This window comes from Alosa alosa, chromosome 17 (assembly GCF_017589495.1).
Source record: "Alosa alosa isolate M-15738 ecotype Scorff River chromosome 17, AALO_Geno_1.1, whole genome shotgun sequence".
NCBI classification, from domain to species: domain Eukaryota; kingdom Metazoa; phylum Chordata; class Actinopteri; order Clupeiformes; family Clupeidae; genus Alosa; species Alosa alosa.
The window spans coordinates 31,557,350-31,579,464 of NC_063205.1; the positions used below are offsets into that span (position 1 = coordinate 31,557,350).

At 39.6% G+C, this 22,115-nt stretch overlaps 1 protein-coding gene across 18 annotated transcripts in view; it reads left to right on the forward strand.

Moving 5' to 3' along the window:
- The window catches only part of LOC125310846 (protein unc-80 homolog), a 285,921-nt gene that overhangs the window by 177,649 nt on the left and 86,157 nt on the right, over nucleotides 1–22,115 (forward strand). For all 18 annotated transcript variants that reach the window (XM_048268581.1, XM_048268576.1, XM_048268580.1 and 15 more), the window contains 6 exons: nucleotides 1,755–1,856; nucleotides 2,573–2,753; nucleotides 15,934–16,199; nucleotides 17,464–17,598; nucleotides 17,743–17,881; nucleotides 19,077–19,173. In XM_048268581.1, coding sequence (XP_048124538.1) covers nucleotides 1,755–1,856; nucleotides 2,573–2,753; nucleotides 15,934–16,199; nucleotides 17,464–17,598; nucleotides 17,743–17,881; nucleotides 19,077–19,173 — 920 coding nt within the window. The remainder of the gene's footprint in view (nucleotides 1–1,754; nucleotides 1,857–2,572; nucleotides 2,754–15,933; nucleotides 16,200–17,463; nucleotides 17,599–17,742; nucleotides 17,882–19,076; nucleotides 19,174–22,115) is intronic.

Sequence of the window (22,115 nt, forward strand, 5' to 3'; positions counted from 1 at the left end):
TATGTCAGGTTAAAAAACATTTTTGACAAATGAAGGGACATGAAACAAGATAGTAGTGAGTAGTGATTTTTCTTGAAAAATCAACTTTAAATACACTGAACAATATTTACAATTATTTTTATAACTGAATTTATGAACATTCGAGACACAGTGATGACCTCAAAAGAGGGAGTCCAGCAAAGTTGAGCATAGGAGAGAATGGGTTTTAACTGCATTTTCTTTTACACTGATAAGGCCAAAAATGTCCTCTATGACATACCAGTGGTTCATAAGCATGAGCCTGACTGGCAGGGAGAAAGTAAAGACGAATAGGCTACAAAATTTAGGTAAATCATGGCCATCAGTGAGATTGATTAGGGGTGTGAGTAGGATCGGATCACTATTAGTTGTCATTTTCCATCACACAGGCTTTCATATACAAGTTAAGTAGAATCAGTAAGCAAATTAATAGTCTGTCTATAGCTAACATTAGTTGATAAGCAGATGGATATATAAAGAGGCGGTGGGGGCGGTGGTAGTGTAGTGGTTAAGGAGCTGGGCTAGCGTGCAGTAGCCTGAAAGTTGTCGGTTCAATTCCCGGCTTCCACCGGTGTGCCCTTGAGCAAGGCACTTAACCCCAAGTTGCTCTGGGGACAATGTGATCCCTTGTAATATAGCTGACATATGTAAGTCACTTTGGTCAAAAAGTGTCTGCTAAATGTAATGTAATGTAATGTAATGTAATAAAGAGCAAATGTGTGGTAGCCCATATACACTGATGGTTTTATAGTCAGGTCTCTAAAGCAGGAAGCATATATGTGGTTGGCTGAACACAGACTAATGAGTTGCTTACTGATTCTATAGGCTATATAATGGCCTATATGCAATGGCAAGTGACACAACTGGCATCAATAATGGTTGCCAGTAAAGAAACAATGTATCAGGATATTTTTTATGTCAGGCAGGTAGTAGACTCTAGCATGACATACTGGAATTAAGTCATGTTTTTGGCCTCATCAGTGTAAAAAACCTACTGTATGATCCCTTATCCCATGTGTTTTAATTGACCAACTTTGCTGGACTCCCTCTTATGAGGTCATCATTGTGTCTGGAATGTTTCCTGGAATGTTCATAAATTCAGTTATAAAAATAAGTAAGGGATAATGTATAGAACGCCGGTCATTATGGGGAAAATAAGTCCTGACAGGGCAAACTGGACTTGTTTCGCCCTGAAGGGACTTATTTTCCCATAATGACCGGCGTTCTATACATTATCCCGCTTGTTATACGGCTACTTGCCAAAACGAAAAAATAAACTCAAGAATCAATAATCAATAATCAAGAATCAAACATTCTTTAGAACACATCTGACCAACTGTCTGCTTTCACTTTTGAATGAAGTTCCAATGCAAGAAGTGACCGGAATACTTCTAGTGATATGATCAGCAGCACAAAACCCGTTGCCATTGACAGCGGTAATTATATGTTTGCAGCAGTAATTACATGAATTTATTTTACCGTAGAACGTTGGGAAATCCCATTCAAGTCAATGGAGCGTTCTACTAGCATTGTGAAGAGCCGTATAACAACTGTAAATATTGTTCTATTGTATTTAAAGTTGATTTTTCAAGAAACATCACTACTCACTACTATCTTGCTTAATGTGCCTTCATTTGTCAAAAATGTTTTTTAACCTGACATATGCACTTTAAGATCAATACTTTTATAGTTATCTCTTATCCTGGATTGTCAGATCTCATGTTTCCTCTTTCCAGACTTATGTGAGAGACATTTACCCCTTCAGAAGATCTGTATCCCCTCAACTCAACCTGGTACACATGCTGCCAGAGAAAGGACAAGAGCTAATTCAGAAGCAGGTTTGTGTAGTCATTTGTTTGCAATACATGCTTTTCTGTCTTCAGACCCCCTTTCTATCACTACTTAGATATATGGGCAAAATGTATTGTGTTTCAGATACATAATTTAACCTTAATTAATAGTACTGATATTATGCACCTACACCTGGTGCAACATGGTGCCAAGCAAACTCCTTGCAATTGTCTTTGCTCAGACCAACACAGTTGTCATTTTCCTGTCCAATGCACATGTTATTTGTAAAATTCCTTAAATGTAGAATTTTTGCAATAGAACAACACATTGACACATCTATCACTGTTTTCAGTAGTTTTCTCAACACACATTGTAATTTTGCAGGAAAATGTTTTGTGACCTTATTGTAAAACTATTTTAAATACTGTTGGACTGAGTGACTATGTGTCATTACACTCACACTGTGTGCTAGAAGTTGTGGGCACTAATGGAAGAATAAGATGAGTTGCATTGCTAAATGTTAAACCTGGTTGTCAGTGTTACCAAGTTACCATGTGAGACATCTTTATTCTTTACATTACTGTACCTTGCTTTGACGTTCCCACACAACACACACACACATTTTGTAGTGATCTACATTTCCTACTAGTTGGTAATCTACATTTTTATTATTAATGTAAACGCAACAAATATTAGTACACTAAAGGTTTGAGACAGACATATTATATTGCAACAAATGTATTTAAATTTTTATAAATTGCAGGTGTTCACCCGTAAGCTGGAGGAGGTTGGACGTGTTCTCTTCCTCATCTCCTTAACACAGCACATGCCTGCCACTCACAAGCAGTCCCATGTGTCCCTTCTGCAAGAAGACCTGCTGCGTCTTCCCTCATTTCCCAGGACTGCTATCAATGCTGAATTCTCCCTTTTCAACGAGTCACAGGGTAAACAGCTATGCAAACCACACGCATGCACACTGGAAGACATATTCTTATAGTTAAAGGAACCGTATGTAAGAAATGTACTTTGCTGTGTAAACTTTGTTAGCTAGACGATTAGCGAAATGCTAGCGGTTGGCTGTGTTGAAAATGGGAAGTGCCTGGGAAGCTGAATAGGCTAAACATAACAAACCAGCGAGTCACAAGCCTAGAGCAACCTCTCGTGGCTGTAGACGGTAATGTTACCTTGGTTCATGCAGATGTAACCTGCACGACAGGGTAATGGCCTATACTTGTGCAGGGACAGTCTATAGTCTAATATCTAGGTTCAGTGGAGATTGGTGTAGGTTTTTACTAGACCAGATTCTAGTACTCACCCCAAAGACACACACTCGTGGATAAAGTTTATAATAAAAATATATAGTTTATTTCACTGGTCAAAGTCATTCAAATCAGTTTAAGTTATTTCAATATCAATATTAAAAGAGATGTATTATGTTATATCTGTTTACTATTCTATTATGCTATTTTATATGTTCTATTCTAATATTCTATTTATTGTATTTATATATCCATGTACTACTTTATTTTGTTCTATTTAATATCTAATTGTATTTTCCTTTTTAAAATACTATTAATATATTATCCTAACCTTATACTATATTACCTAATATCTTGTCTTATATTTATTTTCCAATATTATTATATACTATAAATTAAACAAAATAAAACCCAACCCAAAACAAAATGTGAGTGCACTCAAGAAAATAATAAAGAAAAGAAAATAAATGAAAAGGGGAAATGGTTCAGTCCAACTTGTGCAAAGTGCAATGTCCAGATCCCCACCACAATCACACGGGTAAGGGGATGTGTAGCCTAACAGGCAGTCCAAAAGGAAGGGGCAAGTTGATGTAGATGGTGACGATGGTGAATCCAAATCCAGGACGATGAGGGAAATCCAGAAGGTATCCAAGAGTTCCAGGGCAAGGCAATGGTGTTTGTTCGGGGTACAACAAAAACCAGTCAGGATTCCAGTACCATACAAAATACAAGGGAAAAGTCTTCTTCCTTCTTTTCTTTTCAAAGGGTGATCATCAAAGCTTTGTGCGGGGGGAAAGAGGATCTTTATATTGTTTTCCAATTTTTGTTTTTAAGTATCCAAGTGTCCAAGTGTCCGTAGTTCCAAGTATCTATTATGATTTCGAAGTCGTCCGTATTTTAAATCTTCTCAATCTTTCTCTCCGTCTCTCATCAGACGTAGTGCTACTTCTTCTTCATTTACCGATTGACGGTTTTCTGTTGTTTTTTAACATTTGCCTCGTGTTGTTGTTTTTTAACATTTGTCTCGTGTTGTTGTTTTTTAACATTTCTTTCGTGTACGCATCTAGGGGCTACCAGGGAATTATTGCGCATCATAATGGGAAGTGGCAATTCATTGGGTTACACAGAGATTCATGCCAGTCAGCAGGAATTAACATTTAACAACATGTTGAATTATATATATATTTTGATATATAAGTCGCATCTGACTATAATTCGCAAACCAGCCAAACTATGAAAACAAGTGTGACTTATAGTCCGGAAAATACGGTAATCAGCCCTTAGCAACAAGTCCCAGGCAACAACTCATCCGCAGGATGAATATCCTTAGGATTTTTATACAGTCATTCGAACATTATTGGGTTAATTGTTGCTCTTTTCAGACTATGCTTAACCCTTTGTCAGTCAATAGTGAAAGTAAATAACTGTGTAAAACTGTTTTGTTGTTGCCTATGAGACCACGGTGAACTTAGTTTCAATTTGGATGAGTTCAAATAATAGGCGAGTGCAGATGCATGAGGGCTATACTCTGCTAGTCACACACATTTTAGTAAAGTAAGGTTTAGTGGAATCCTGGTGTTGCATCCACTGTCTAGTGTTCAAGCAGATTCCTTCAGATGTGCTGACTGTCAAAATACCAATGCACTGACGTTGCACTCCTTGCTCTTAAATGGCATGACGGATGTCACTCTCATAGGTTTAAATTAAATGTTACACTCATGACTGATTAAGACACATAAGAAGAACCCTTGTGAACAATAAGCCTGGTGTCTGGTGAACGTATTACGCCGTCAAGATAGTGATTTAGGATTGTTTGGATCCTTGTTTGTCCCTGTCTCTCTCTCTCTCTCTCTCTCTCTCTCTCAACGGTTGCCGGTTCGAGCCCCGACCAGTGGGCTGCGGCTGAAGTGCCCTTGAGCAAGGCACCTAACCCCTCACTGCTCCCCGAGCGCCGCTGTTGAAGCAGGCAGCTCACTGCACCGGGATTAGCGTGTGCTTCACCTCACTGTGTGTTCACTGTGTGCTGTTTGTGTTTCACTAATTCACCGATTGGGTTAAATGCAGAGACCAAATTTCCCTCACGGGATCAAAAAAGTATATATACTATATATACTATACATATACATGCTCCTCGGCATGCATGTTTAATCCAAACATTCACAATCATGCAAGCAAATACTGTTGTTGCTAAATTACTATTAAATCTGGTTAGCATTATTAGCCTGTTGCCCAAATTTGTTTAAAACTGTTGCATTCAAGTTGACTGCTAAGTTCTTACAATCTTAATAAATACCGATGTAAATGGAAAAGTATTTTTCCAGACTCAAAAGGGCCTGACCCAAGGTAGCCTATTTGGCTATGTTTGTTTACAATATTTCCAGGCTTCAACCATTGCTGCAAAGAAAGCGCAAATAGAGTTTTTCTATGCGCAGAAAGCGAACGCTGTGCTTTGCCATATTGCATGGCATTTACTAAGCTTCACTTCGGTTACACTTTACTTGACAGTATCGACATAAGAGTGACATGACACTGTCATGAACGTGTCATGAACAAGTCAAAAACGTTTATGACATTACGCTTCTGTTATTAAGTGTCATTCTGTGTTTGTCATAACAAGTAAGGGTTAGGATTAGGGTTAGATTTGGGGTTAGGGTTAGAAGTTAGGGTTAGGGTTCATGTGTCATGACAGTGTCATGTGTTCATGACCGTGTCATGTCACTCTTATGTTGATAAGACAGCGTCACTTCATTACGTAAACAGCACTGATCACCACCTTTCCCCGCCCCTCAGTTGCGCAGTTGAGTAGTTAACCAATTGCGACATTAAAAACAATCAACGTTTAGCGATCATACATGATACTAAGATGTCAACGAGCAGCAACATACAGAGAACATACAGAGTAGGCCTAGTAGTTCTACTAATCCACTTAAAAAAATACTTTACTGCACGTAGACTAGGGCTATGATTTAATACCCTAGTCTAGCAGATTGGGAAGTGTTCACTGAAAGTGAAAATACAATATTGGAAAGGCAAACAAAAGTTAAGGTTGCTTTTGACATACAGTAGTACAAGTGAAGAAAACTGATGCTCTGAATACTGATTCAGCTGTCTCTAAAAGTTTAAAAAATTTGGATTACACCTGCTTTTAACAGGTGCAAGTTTTTCACCGCAAAACAGACGTGCACTGTTTTCATACACGGAATATCTAATCAAGTCAAGTCAAGTCAAGTCAAGTTTATTTATATAGCGCATTTCATACACAGAGGTCATTCAATGTGCTTTACATAAACAAAACCAAACAATAATAACAAATAAAAGCATAGAAAGGCAATATAGTCAAAGAATAGTTAAAAGGTAAAGATCATTATAAAACGAAAACATAAAACACAATGTAGAATAATTTAAAAATAAAGAATAATTAGTAAGCGAAAACAAAGGCAAAAGTTGTAAAAAAAAAAAGTCATAAAAGACAAGGTAGAATAATTATCAAGGCAGATTCAGAATTTGTAACTCGGCAGTTAGCAGAAAGCATCTGAGAACCGTTTGGTCTTAAGTCTAGATTTAAAACTGGCAGTTGGGGCCTTTTTGATGTCATCCGAAACTTGGTTCCACAACTGAGCTGCATAGCAGCTAAAAGCTGCTTCACCATGTTTAGTTCTAACAGTAGGTTTTACTAGAAGGTTTTTCACCTGGGACCTGAGAAGACGAGAAGGTGTGTACTGCTGAAACATGTCTGACAGGTATTTAGGTCCTGCTCCATTTACTGATTTATAAACAAGCAATAGTGCTTTAAAGTCAATTCTGTGACTTACTGGAAGCCAGTGCAAGGACTTAAGAATTGGAGTAATGTGGTCAGTTCTTTTAGTTTTTGTTAGAATCCTAGCTGCTGCATTTTGTATCACCTGAAGCTGTTTAATAGTCTTTTTAGGAAGGCCTGTGAACAGTCCATTGCAGTAATCAACCCTGCTGGAGATAAATGCATGAATGAGTTTTTCTAAGTCATATTTTAAGTATAGTATAGTATTTTAAGTATATATACTCTTTTGATCCCGTGAGGGAAATTTGGTCTCTGCATTTATCCCAATCCGTGAATTAGTGAAACACAGCACAGTGTACACACAGTGAGGTGAAGCACACACTAATCACATAGCTGAGGTGAAGGTGCCTTGCTCACAGCCGCGTGCCTACTGGTCGGGTTCGAACCTGCAACCCTCCGTTACAGGTACGGCGTGCTAACCAGTAGGCCACGGTAAACATCAGCCCTTTTGTATTTTTGCGTTGGTAAAAAGCATTTAGTTATCTTTCATGGCTGTTGAAATTTAGATCACTGTCAATTTTTTAACAGTATCCTTTGCCTTCAACCCTTTTGTGTCAAGGAGAGTATTTTTCTTCCTTTTACCAAATATAATTACTTCAGTTTTTCTTTGTTCATGAAGAAAATTTTGTCCAGGTGTTGATTTGATACACTGACACATAGACTCAAGAGGACCATATAGAGATTTTGAATAATAGAGGTTGAATAATAGCCCCAAGATCGACCCCTGGGGAACACCACAGGTCAAGGACGTTGGTGTTGAGGTACAGTTTCCGATGGCAACAAAGAAGCTCCTTTCTTAATCAATCGCTTTTAGCACTTCTCCTCCCCTGTGTTTTTGTGATACTCCCACTTTCCCCTGATCCTCCTGTGAATGCATATGCATGACACGGAAAATACGCAAATAGTGCTTCCCGCTTCCCATGTCAGGCAGTCTGCGCTTTTTCCTCAGTGCGGCCTGTTTGTACATCGCCATGTTTTTACGTGCATGTTGCGAATCAAATACTCCTGAAATGGGCGCAAAAACGTTAGTACATCTGGCCCAGAGTCTAATTTAACTTAATAGTAACATCACCTAGGCTATAAGATCTGCATAATGTGTGTGGTCATGAATTAATACAGAAAAACATATTTTATTTCTTTTTATAGACCCCTTCAATATTTGTAATCACCTAGAGCCTAGGTTGGGTGCACACGCATCATGGGGTCAGAAAAATGGTGCAGCTAAGAAACTGTTTTTTTTTTATTTAAGGGGCTACCGGAGGAGTTTTGGGATCTTTAATCAAAATAGACTTGACCCTCCCTTGCCAGCAATACATTTTTCTATGACCCTCCAAAATGGTTGGGAAAAAAGGTATGACCCTCTTCAACAATTTATTGATTCCTTCTGTACTGCTTTGCAATTGGCAAAGATGTACAGATAGCCGCTGTTTTTTTACAATCATGCGATACATGACTTAAGCTTTGCTTTCTCATCTTACACATCACACTCCACCAAGATGGTGGCTATTTCAGTAGATTTACTCACTAACATTGTGGAAACACAATAAGCACACTTCCTGCATTACTGCATTACTTTTATGAAATAAAACAATAAAACATTGAGACCATTCAACAAAGCACACTGGGTAATAACAAATTCAACACATGAACTGGTTGCTATGGACTCGTCACTAGGCTTCCTCAGTCATTGTGTATTTTAGCATTGGTGAAGCTGCCGAAGCTGAACATTATTCAAAACTCCATTTCTCAGACGAGTTGGGAGCTTGCATGCTACCACTCCTTCATTCTCAAATGCCTTAAAAAGGCTGTCGTTTGCACAATTTCACAAATAATCAGCGGGACTGAAACATACCTATCAACTTTTTCCGGGTTTATCACGTATTTTAACTTTTTTTCCCGCTGTCTTCCCGTTTTGTTTTCCTGTAAAATGTCCAACATTTTAATACTCTCATAACATTAGCCCTGCCATCTGTACTGTTGTCCTGTTGCTTGCATAGTGTATGGCCATAGGCCTACGCACTGTGCCTACCGGCATACCATCAGGCTAGTCAGCTACGAGTAGAGAAAGAATCTATTAGTATATTCACTCCAAGTTGGCTTGCCATAACTTCCCAACTCTGCACTGTAGACCATAAACTGCATAACAGTAGGCTATTTATATTTTTCTGTAAAATAACAAAATGCATTTGTTGATGCAGAATGCAGAATGCACTAGGCTACGTGGAACGCAACACAGTTTGTTTGCGCAAGAGAGAGAATGAATACTATATTTTTTTTGCAAACAACAAAAACAGAAAGGATGAAGACAGCAAAGCTAGAGACGGACAGTAACAAGGTCAATTGGTAGGTTATGCTTGTCAAAACGTTAGGAGGAGCTGGATGTGTGAATGAATGAAGCACAATTATGCTTTACTAATCTTAAAGCATGCACATTGTTTAAAGTCACACAGTGGTAAACTAAAAGTAAACCAAAGGTAAATAGCGTTTTTAGGGCTGTATAAAGTTGACCAAATGAATATAGGCTGTTAGGCGTGAATAAAGTACTTTGTTAGTTACATTATTAGGTGACCAATGCACAAACTTGCAATTGCGAAACGACGAATAGGCCTACTGCAACCCTTCCAACGTTGGGGGACGAATTTTGACATTTTGACCGAAAGGATATTTGAAGAGTAGGCCTACGTAATGGCGCCAGAAATCACATTCGCTTTAGAATCTTTGCTAGTGCCTAGAGGACCCTCAGTCTCTCCACTGGAAAGCCACAGCGCGAGGTCTTTATTTTACTCCCTACCCTGCAAGAAAGAAGGATATGAAGGATAAACGTGGAGAGCAGATGGGTAGGGCCTAAAGTGTGAAGACTGAGACTGAGCGCTACTAGAAAAATATGCACCAAACAAGACACTTTATTACAGACCATACAATTTACTTTTTGTGTTTCACTGAGACTTGGCAGCAAAGCAACGACTTCTTCCATCTGAAACAGGCTGTTCCGTCTGGATATGTTTACATCTGCAAGCCACGCTCTTCCGGGTTGAGGGGGCGGTCTCGCCCTGCTCTATCGCGAGAACGTCAAGTTGACACCGCTCACTTTTCCTGATCAATCCTCTTTTGAACTGCTGGCTGTCAAACTCCAAGGATCTACACCAGTGGTCGCCAACCCGTCGATCGCGATCGACCTGTAGATCTTTAGGACTTGCCCAGTAGATCCCGAGAATAACAGGAAAAATACAAACAGTCACCAAATTCCTGCATGGTCGCCAACGTTTACAGGGCCTAAAAATCAGCGCAGGATTGTGGGTATAGCGCATGATTTATTCAAAACCCGCAACTCCAGCCATCATAATGCGAGAAATGCCTGCACATATTTTACAGCGCTGTCTGATAACGTTAATCTAATAATGGAGTGGCGTGAATGCGGGACAGGATGGACCAACGTCTGCTTGAACTGAACATGCAGACACACACGCCGCACAGCACCACTTTGCAGGTGCGCTCTCTCTCTCTCTCTCTCTCTCTCTCTCTCGCAACAGTCACCGCTGAAGTCAAATTAGGTGCTTCTATATCAACTGCTAACTGACAGAAAAAGAAAACGAATGTTTAGCGATCAGGAACTGTCAGGAATTTGTTCTCTATTTGAAGAATGCAATCGATTACGTACAGCAGCCTATGTGCACAGACAGCTACAGACACGGAGCGCATTGTAGGCCTTGGCCACATTACTTACAGTTACTTTCACTTCCTAGAGTGCGCATTCATTACGTGAAAGATGCTTCATACCAAAACAGCGATCAAACATTATCAAATTTATCATGACGTGTTGTCCCAGACACTTAGCCTACTCCAATTAGAAAATCATAAATAAAGACTAAGCCTTAAGTGTTGTTATCTCATTGATGCCTGATGTATCTCATTGATCCCTTGATGTATGGCGTTGATAGGCTATTTTTGACCTGATACATTTGCCTAAATAAAAGACCTTAAATTGGAAGTATTTTAGCTTTGATTCTCTTTTGACGCTTCATGGTAGATCTTGACTTTGTTCAGGGCGAGGTCAGGGATCTTGGGCTCAAAAAGGTTGGTGACCACTGATTTACACCTACCATTGTTGCGGTATTGTACAGACCTCCTAAACCATCAAGTGTGTTTTTTTTCTGAACTTTCAACTGCCCTCACTGAACTTAATGCAATGTCTCCTAACATTTTTTTGGTGAGTGATTTTAATTTACACATGGATAATTCTACTAAAACATGCACAAAAGACTTTATGGACATGCTTGATTGCTTTAACATCACTCAATACATTGACTTTCCAACTCACAACAAAGGCCATATTTTAGATCTGGTCTGTTGTTCTGGTATAACACCTACCAATTTCAGTACTGCTGAATTACCCATATCAGACCACAAAGTTGTGCTATTTCACACCTATCTGTCCATCAGGAAATCCAAAGTTCAGCGTGTCATGTCATATCGCAACATAAAAAAGGTAGTGCCAGAGGAACTTACTTCACTAGTTACCTCCTATCCTTGCCCTTCTCCCAATGCTTCAGTAGTGGATCTGGTTGGCAATTACAACAACTGCATGTCTGCAGCACTCAACAGTCTTGCCCCCTTAAAGACACGGACCATTTCGTTTATGCACTCCGCACCTTGGTTCACTCCTGAACTACGCCAAATGAAGTCAATGGGTCAGCGCCTGGAGCGACTATCAAAAAAGACTGGTCTTGCTGTCCACCAACGGATGTACTCGGAGCACATTCTTCAGTACAAAAAAGCACTCTCTGCTGCAAAGAGCTCTCTTTTCCACTGTGAATGGCCTCCTCAAGCCACCTGAATGAAGTCAATGGGTCGGCGCCTGGGGCGACTATCAAAAAAGACTGGTCTTGCTGTCCACCAAGGGATGTACTTGGAGCACATTCTTCAGTACAAAAAAGCACTCTCTGCTGCAAAGAGCTCTCTTTTCCACTGTGAATGGCCTCCTCAAGCCACCTGATAGTACCATCTATCAGAATGCATCTGTTGAACGCTGCTCAGCCGCCTTGAACTTTTTTCACACAAAAATTGAGGCAATCCATCAGCAATTGGAGTGTTCAATTACTAAGCTGAAACAACCAAGGAAATGGTAGTGGATTACAGAAGGCAGCAGCAGAACTACAGTTACACCCCACTAATGATCAGCAGGCAACCTGTAGAGAGAGTCACAAGTTTTAAATACCTTGGTGTCCACATTACTGAAGACTTAACATGGACTGTTAACACTCAATATGTTCTGAAGAAGTCCAGACAACCACTCTACTTCCTTCGCCAGCTAAGGAAATTCAAAGTTTCTACATCCATCATGAAGGCCTTCTACACTTCAGCGGTTGAGAGTGTTCTAACTGGTAGCATCATCACCTGGTATGGGAACTCCACAGTTAGAGATTGTAGTACTCTGCAGAGAGTAGTGCCAGCTGAACGTACTATAAGAACTCAACTCCCTGCTCTACAAGATCTATTCCAGAAGAGTACTCCTAAGAGCCCAAAAGATTCTGAAGGACTCTTTCTCATCCTAACAATGGATTATTCCTACCGCTGAAATCAAGAAGACGCCATGTAGTCACAAAGCCAGAACTGAGAGACTCCAGGAGAAGTTTTATCCCCAGGCCATCCGAACTCTGAACTCACACTATACTGACTTTTGCACACATTCACCCTCAGCACTCTCAAACATTTCCCAACTCTGAACTCACACTATACTGACTTTGCACTCATTCACTCCTCAGCACTTCATGACACCACACACACACACACACACACACCTACAAGACTTTTAGCACTTTTACATCCCTCTCCCCTATGCTACAGACCTTTTATTTATTTTCTTATTTCATCACACGCCAAAAACACACACACACACACATATATCTGACTTTCTCCAACTTTTGCACACTTTTATTTATTATTTTGATTTCTCCTCCATCTACCCATGTCCTTGATTGCCTAGCCTTTCTGCCCCCCCCCCCCCCCCCCCCCCCCCCCCCATCCCCAACACACACACTTACATCATCACTGTCATCACTTCACATACATACAGCACTCCTCTACATACTTGCTGCACACTGCCCCCCACATACACAGCACATTGTCTTCAGGATCTTCTCCAACACACATCCTCTACATACTTACAGCACACTGCCCCCACCTACCCACACACACACACTACACACACAGTCACTGCTCCACTCCCGCCCACACACACATCTTCACTGTCATCACTACATACATTACATACAGTACAGTACTCTGCTTGTAATGAAGTCCCTGACCCCCAACACACACACTTACATCATCACTGTCATCACTTCACATACATACAGCACACTGCTTGCTACAGTAAGCCTCCTCTACATACTTGCTGCACACTGCCCCCCACATACACACAGCACATTGTCTTCAGGATCTTCTCCAACACACATCCTCTACATACTTACAGCACACTGCCCCCACCTACCCACCTACACACTACACACACACACACACACACAGTCACTGCTCCACTCCCCCCACCCCACACACACATCTTCACTGTCATCACTCACATACATTACATACAGTACTCTGCTTGCAATAGTAAGTCCCTGCCCCCCTACATACACAGCACATTATTTCATCAGGAAGCTTCTCAACACACATCCCCAACATACTTACAGCACACTGCCCCCAATACACAGCACATTGTCTCATGAGGAAGCTTCTCCAACACACATATTGCACACTGCCCTCTCCCCACATACACAGCACACTATCCCATCTCCCCTGTCATCCCCCAACACACACACCAAGACCCCTGGCAGTTGGGTTAGCCCTTGAGCCGCGGATCTGCCCAAGGTTTCTTCTTGGTAAGGGAGTTTTTCCTTGCCCCTGTTGCTCTTGGGTGCTCCTTGTTGGTGCCCCCACCCAATCCCAATCCTCCCCACCTTTTTATGCAGCCCCTTGCCACTTAATCTACTAAACCCCTCTTCTACTGCACTTTTTTTAGTAGATTAATGCACAAATAGGCTGACACCAGACATAATTTCACTGCATTTTTACTTCCAGTAACTATATGCATGTGACAATAAACTTCCTTGTACCTTGTACCTTGTACCATGCTCCTTGATTGAGTTGGGCTCACCTACAATAAATGCACTCATCACCAAGTGCAACTCCTCCACCTGTCAGTTGGACCCTGTTCCGACAAGCCTGGTCAAGATGTGCCTACCATCCATCATCTCAATGATAACGTCAATAATTAACACCTCGCTCATCACTGGTCATATCCCTCCTTCATTGAAGACTGCTATTGTCAAACCAACCCTGAAAAAACCTGGGCTGAACCATGATGACCTCAACAACTACCGACCCATCTCCAATTTACCAAAATTATGGAGAGGGTGGTGGCATCTCAACTCCAGGATCATTTGAAGGACACTGATTTGTTTGAGCCATTTCAGTCTGGATTTCGACCAAAGCACAGCACAGAGACTGCCTTGGTGAAGCTAACAAATGACCTCATTTCCATCCAAATCCTCCATGACCTGAGTGCAGCTTTTGACACCATATCCCATCAGCTGCTTCTGGAGCGTCTTACCAACATTGGAGTGCAGGGCAGTGTCCATCAATGGTTCACCTCCTATCTCTCTGGCAGGACACAGCTTGTCCAGATTTTGGACCACAAGTCGGAGAGTGCTGCTGTCACAAAGGGAGTGCCACAGAGGTCTGTTCTGGGGCCCCTGCTCTTCATCATCTACCTCCTCCCACTGGGAAATATCCTGAGGCAACATGGTGTTCAGTTTCACTGCTATGCTGATGACACCCAGCTTTATATGTCCACCAAACCGACTGCCTCCCTTCCTCCTGCTGCGATGACTGCCTGTCTGCATGATATAAATCTGTGGATGACTAACAACTACCTGAGACTGAACAGTAACAAGACTAAATTACTTGTTGTTGGCTCAAAAACAACGCTGGTAAAGATGGAAAACAGACTCTTTTGCACTATTAGATAGATAGATAGATAGATAGATAGATACTTTATTGATCCTCAAGGGGAAATTCAAGGGTCTCAGTAGCATACAGACATAACACACAACATGCACTTACAGCAGAAATGGTAAACATAAGTATAAGTATAAACATATAACTAAACTCCACTGTACAATAAAGACAGTAGAAGATAAGACAGATAAGAAAAAACTAAAACTAAAACTAAATACACTATATAAGTTAAATTACAACTGGTCAGTATTGGTGAAGGTGCAAACAGTAGTCCAAGTCCTGACCTGGCAAGGTGCTCATTGATCATTGATCATTGATTATAAATAATATAGACAAATGTAATGTAGACAAGGTAAAATATAGCATGAAAATAGGGTTATAGCCAGTGTAGCAGTAAAATTGATCATGTGTGCTAATATAGCATGAAAAAGTGTAGCATTAGGCTGTATACAATAGTAAAAACAGTAGTAAGCAGTAGTGGGCTGTCAGTACTCAAAAAACATGGACATGGAGAGGGTGGAGAGGCAGACAGACTAAGCAGAGAAGTCTATCTCTCCTCTTCCCTTTAGTGAGGCATTGAACAGTTCAATGGCCCTAGGAACAAATGACTTCCTATTATTCCTATTAATATTATTATATTGACTGTCTACTGTATGCACAATTTCAAACCAAATTTTGCTGCTCTTATTTCTTCATTGTATGTGCCTTCTTATGTACTTTTTATATTGTTTACTTGAATGTTATGTTTGTCTGTGGACCTAATTGGTAAAATATGTCTTGTCTCCACCGTGGGATAGTGGGAAACATAATTTCGATCTCTTTGTATGTCTTGACATGTGAAGAAATTGACAATAAAGCAGACTTTGACTTTGACAAGTAAGCCGGTGGCACTGACAAGTGTGTGCGTGTGCGTGTGTGTGTGTGTGTGTGTGTGTGTGTGTGTGAGTGTGTGTGTGTATTTGTTTCCTACAGATAAGGAGGTAACAGTGTAAAACTATGCATTTCAATGGATTTCAATGTGTTTGTGTGCAGGCAAAGAACTGTTTGGCTTGGACACTCTTCACAAGATGCTGTGGATTAAGCTCTTGGAGGAAATGTTTTTGGGCATGCCCAGTGAACACCCGTGGGGAGATGAGATGATGCTGTTCTTGAATGTTTTGAATGGTGCACTGCTACTACACCCAGAAGACAGCGCCCTCCTCAGGCAGTACACCGCCACAGCCATCAACACAGCTGTACACTTCAACCATCTCTTTTCTCTCAGTGGATACCAGTGGATTTTGCCAACAATTCTGCAGGTGAAGCTTAGTAGGCGCACTGGAAGCTGTTTTAAGTAGGGGGGTGCTGCGAACTGACTAAAATATGTGACATCATTATGTTGTTATTAGGTTTAGGTCTATGTTTTTACTGTAGTGCACACTGTAGCCTGCATTGTGGCCCGACAAAATGTGCTTATGCATTAAAAATCAACCTGAACCCGACCCACAAATTGCTATGATTGCTATGACAAATTGCTACTATAAGAAACATGATTTTGACCATATCACAGACTAACCATGATAAATTATCAATTAAATTACAAGACGTTGAGGAAGGCTAACAAATACAATTCAGAGCGTTATTTAACTCATTGGCTGCCAGTCATTTTCAGTGCAGAGAGCCCCATACTGCCAAGCATTTAACAGCATTTTGACTGATTTTCCAAGACCCACAGAACAGTGAGTTCTTTGACTATGTAAACATTGAAACTAGTCATTCTACTGCGACACATGCTCTGTTCGAGTGTTAGCTGACTGCAGTTCATGAACTTTTTCTTACGTCTCACTGGCGCCATGTTCTCTTTCTTCTAATAGTCTTCAGCCTTAGACATCATATAGCTTGATTAGCTGTTTTCTCTGTTACTCAACTCCTATCCAAATTGGCACTGAGGCCACCTAGCGGGTCAGTTTGCTAGTACATTCTCTGTTTACTAGCCTGATTTTAGTAATTGACGTCTATAGACGTCTTTGGCAGTCAATGGTTGTATTTAAATTGACGTCTATAGATGTCTTTGGCAGCCAATGTAAACGGGGCCTTAGTATGCCTTGTTTGTCTGTTAATAGCAAAAATGATATATAATTTAGATATCATCATCATAATTAGATATATTGTCATTATATCCATCTATGGTTTCATGTAGTTTTATGTCATAATAATGTACCATGTGCTAATTTGAAATATTATTTTGTACTGTCTATGAACCTGATGTCTTATATTGTGCTATATTGGAAGAAGCTAGCGAGTGCTTTCTGAATGGGGGCATATCTCTTTATCTTCCAGAATCTCTAGAGCACATCTAATACACCTAATACTATCCCACTTACTTTACAATTCCTCTGTTGTAGGTACTCCTGGCATTCATTACTCTTCACAAGTCTCCTAACTTACTGTAGCATAATTGATTATTCATCCAAAAAATGGTAAAAAAGTGTCATCCAAATGAAAATGTTAATGTGTTCACAAAAGAGTTTTACAAACAATCAATGTGTGTGTGTGTGCATGTGCATGTGTATGTTTTTGCAGGTATATTCTGATTATGAAAGTAACCCGTTGTTCAGAAAGGGTATTGAGTTCTGCTGCCGACAGTTCTACATTCTCCACCGTAAACCTTTTGTCCTGCAGCTGTTTGCTAGTGTTGCACCGCTGCTGGAGTTCACAGTGAGTGGAGTTCAATGAGACTATACCCCCTTAATATCACTTTATACTCTAGTTTTCATCAGTGATTGACAAGATATGAAACTTGTTAAAAGACAATACATGTATGTCTGCACATTCATTTGTGTTTATGTTCATGTGTTTCAGACCAGCACCAGCACTGGGTTAGCCAAAGGAGTCTCGGCCCAGTGTCTTTTTGACTTACTTGTGTCTTTGGAGGGTGAGACTAATGATGCACTTGATGCCCTTGAGCTTGTCAAGGCAGAGAAGCCACTACGTTCATTGGGTAATTGAAATTCACACACAAAAGCTGAAAACCTGATTTAACTAATTAGTAGTCAATTTTAAAAAGTGATGTAGTCTAATAAAGTATGCTAACAGAGGTAGGATGGAGCCAGTTTAATTCAACAATGATATTAGAGGTGCTTTTCTAAACAGCAGAATGAACACTTTTGATGAACAAATATAGTAAATAATTATTATATTTGTTTTGTTTTTATACTACAATATACCTGCAGCGTTTCATAAGCATGGTAAACCAACAGTTTTCTGGTCAGTAGGCAGACATGATTAAAATGACAGAAATTATTTAATTGGGCAATGGAGATTAACCTTGTGGAAGCTTATGACTAAGCTGGCTACAGTATTTACGGTAACACTTTACTTGACGGGTGAGTTCATAACACATTCATAGCACCTGTCATAAACTGCACATAAGGCATTCATGACTGTTTCATGAGACATGACTGAACATTCATAACAAACCTTTCATGAATGTGGAAGACAGACCGACAACAACTTGTCAAAATAAAAGTCCAACAATCGCAAAGCGGCATTGCTGTTTTTGTTCCAAATCTCTTACCTGATCACGTCCCATCTGAGTCAGTGGGCTACTCCAGTGCCAAAAAGACAGAACATGGTCAAGCAAATAATTCTTGTTTCATAAAAATGTATTTGTTTTATGAAGTAACCTTTGCAGATGATTTCTCATCTTTTGCCACTGGTTACACAAATACGGCTGAATGTAGGCTAGTTTACCTCCCAGTGTTATCTGGGAACTCTGTGATTACGAATACTTCCCAACTTGTATAGTAAAGTGACATTCGATGTAGACTCCATAAGATATTCATGAAATATTTACAAAGGCTGGAGAGAAGAACGGCAATGCTGCTTTGCGATTGTTGGACTTTTATTTTGACAAGTTGTCGTCGTTCTGTCTTCTACATTCATGAAAGGTTTGGTATGAATGTTGAGTCATGTCTCATTAAAGTCATGAATGCTTTATGTGCAGTTTATGACAGCTGCTATGAATGTGTTATGAACTCACCCGTCAAGTAAAGTGTTACCGTATTTACCACTATGAAAGAATATTTCTAGGGTATTATATTCTTTACACCACATTCAATAGTCATGTTGTGTACAGTAATGCATCTATATACAGTATATACAGCAAAAGTATGCTTATTTTTGTGTATTTACAGACTTTTGCTATGGAAATGATGACTTGGCTTTCACCATCAGTGACTCCATCAAACTATGCGTGACAGTTGTTGCATATGCACCTGAGTCCTTCAGAAGGTAAGCATCTTTGTACAACAATAGTAAAGGTTGGTTTTTAAATATAATTACTTATTTCTGGGCCACGTCATTGGGCTATTTGTATTCCAAAGGCCCAGGGAACCTCATGAAGATGCATTGTATCATGAGCTGCCTGAAATACGTAGACATGATACTTTTCAGCTTACTACGTGATTCCATATGTGCTGTTTCATTGTGATGACAATAGTATACAGTATTTATTCCACTGCTTGGTTGAATTTCCCATTGTCCTACGTAATTTAGAACGACCATTAACCGTATGTTATCTGCACACCTATGAAGTAGATCCAATTTTTTGGCCGTATCACACTTGTATATTAATTCGCCGAACTCGTTGTGAAGTTTAAATTAACTGTCACGTTGCATCCGAGCTGTAAAATGCAGACGTTCAGAACATTGCAACATTGTAGCATATGACGGAGGTGGCTTTTAGCTAGATGGATGACAGCAGGCTAAGTAAAAGCGATGTTTCAAAGCTAAAGTTCATCAGAATCTTGGGATACGCCCGCTTGACAACGGGAGAGATAGAACTAACGACTGGCCTTTGGGTCAGAAAGCAACCATCCATTTAGAACTAGTAACGCAGTTTGTCTTGGGAGTTGAGAAATTAGTTGATATGTGTCGGAAGAAATTAGTTCTACAAACAAGACAGTTTTAGCGATTAAAACGTTTAAATTGTAACAGGAAATGAACACAACGCAAGTGGCAACAGTGGAATAAGCGGGATAATGGACTCCACGGTGGTCTGTTCACAGAAGTTAATGCACTACGAGGTTTAAACGGCCCTCCGCTTCGCGTCCCTTACATAGACATCGCATTAGCATTATGACATCATAATCATTAAAAAGTGTCACCCAAATGTAATGTTATGGTTATGGGATTTGGCAGACACTTTTGTCCAAAGCGACTTACAAATAAAAAAATATATACAATAGTTATACAAAACATTTAACAGTAAACAATTAAAATTCTTGAAGTTAAATTAACAGTGAACAGTTTTAAAAAGATGGTAAGACTACATTAAGGTTAATAGCAATAATAAACAATATTAGTGTCAATACAATCAATAGCCTAATGAAAATAAACCATAAAAATAAACAAATACTTTAATATAATATAATATATAAACCATTACTCATAAGACAGGCTTATGCTGAACAGATATGCCTTTAGACTAGTGCTGTCAAACGATTAAAATTTTTAATCACGATTAATCGCTGAATTCCTATAGTTAATCACGATTAATCACATATTTTATCATATGATTAAAATTCTATTATTTTGCATTTCTGAACTTTCCAGGAGTCAATATTAACAATAAAGCAATTATTGTTTATCTTGATTGGGATTCAAATGAAAGCAAAGCAAGTTACTTTATTAACTGAACTTTAAGACATAGGTCTATTTGATTATTTTAAATCAAATTTCAAAAGATGTGCAGCAGACCTGAGGCAACACAATATATTCTTCAGAAATATAGCTGATATAAACTGAAATAAATGCTAATGCAGAAGTGCATGCACAAAATGTAGGCCTACACACATTATAAAGGGCATAACAAACAGAAAATATTATATTCATACTATATTCATTATCTTTGAGTTCAGTTGAAAATAAGGAACTTGCACTGTCACTTGCCACACACATCAACGGCGAAGTTTTTAATAGGCAAACACTGGATGAACAATGGATTTTATGGAGCAGCGACCAAATATAACTGAATCGTGATTTACACGGCTGCAAAGTGCGATGCTGGTGTGCTGAGTTGTATTGAAAAGAATGGAATCTAATGTAAATAAATGTCGAAAGCAGAGTGCATCGCAAATAGTAGCAGCCAAAGAGGAATGTTGATAACAGAACAAGTGACGGTGAAAAAATCTTTGGCGGCACACAACTAATGTGTCAGCCTAGGCTACTACTCTTTGGCCGGCTCGTTAGCCCAACCAAGTGTGTGCAGCATGCCTTTACGTAGCCTACTAACGGCGTAAAGATACATTTGATCTGCATCACGCCACATCACGCCCCATTTTAGCGGAAAACATGTTAACATTATATCATTGAAAGATAACTAGTAATCACACGTTGACGTTACATCTAGTCATTAATTCACAGGACATTCAATCATTTTACTAACACGGCAGTTATGAAGAATTATGTTAATGTAACTTATTCATGTCGAAACGATGTACATTACCAACCTAATTTGTTTGCAATACCCCATCTATTATACAAATTTAGCATGTACACTTACCATAATAATATCCCATGCAAAACGGTTAGCTTGCTAGCTAGCTAACTGTGGAACCATAGACTGTATATATAGAACTGGACAGTGTGCCGTCTGTTAAGAGTGATGCGAGCGTTAGTCCAGAGCCCCCTGGTGGCTGGCTGCAGTACAATGTGTAACTCCGCCCATCCCCATGTATTTCAATGGCCAAGTAGCCAACTTTCCGTGTCACTTTTCTCATCTAAAACTATTTTTGTATCAACAACTTTTTATTCGAAAAAATAGTTTTCAAGATGCTTCAATACACACAATTTTTCTTTTCTCGCTGAAATAATTTTTTTAAATGTTATATTAACAAATCTAAAAGGGCGTGTTTACACCTATGATTGACAGCTGGCTGGCTGCAGACACTACCGCGTCATCGCTCACTTTATTTTAACAACACCTGATTTCGACACATAATCTAGCCTAAATAAGTGTTGCTGTTATTATCATTAGGCTATATCTTATCACAGTCTGACTAAATACATATTGATAGTCATACATTGTGTAGTTGCTGGTAAGAGACATCGTTGTTAGTTGTGACAGATTCTTTGTGAAAAAAGATATGTTCTGTTCTTTTGTAGATGCTAAGTATATTAGCTCATAGCATGCTACATCATGCTAGCATTAGCCAGTTGATAGGTAAAGTAAA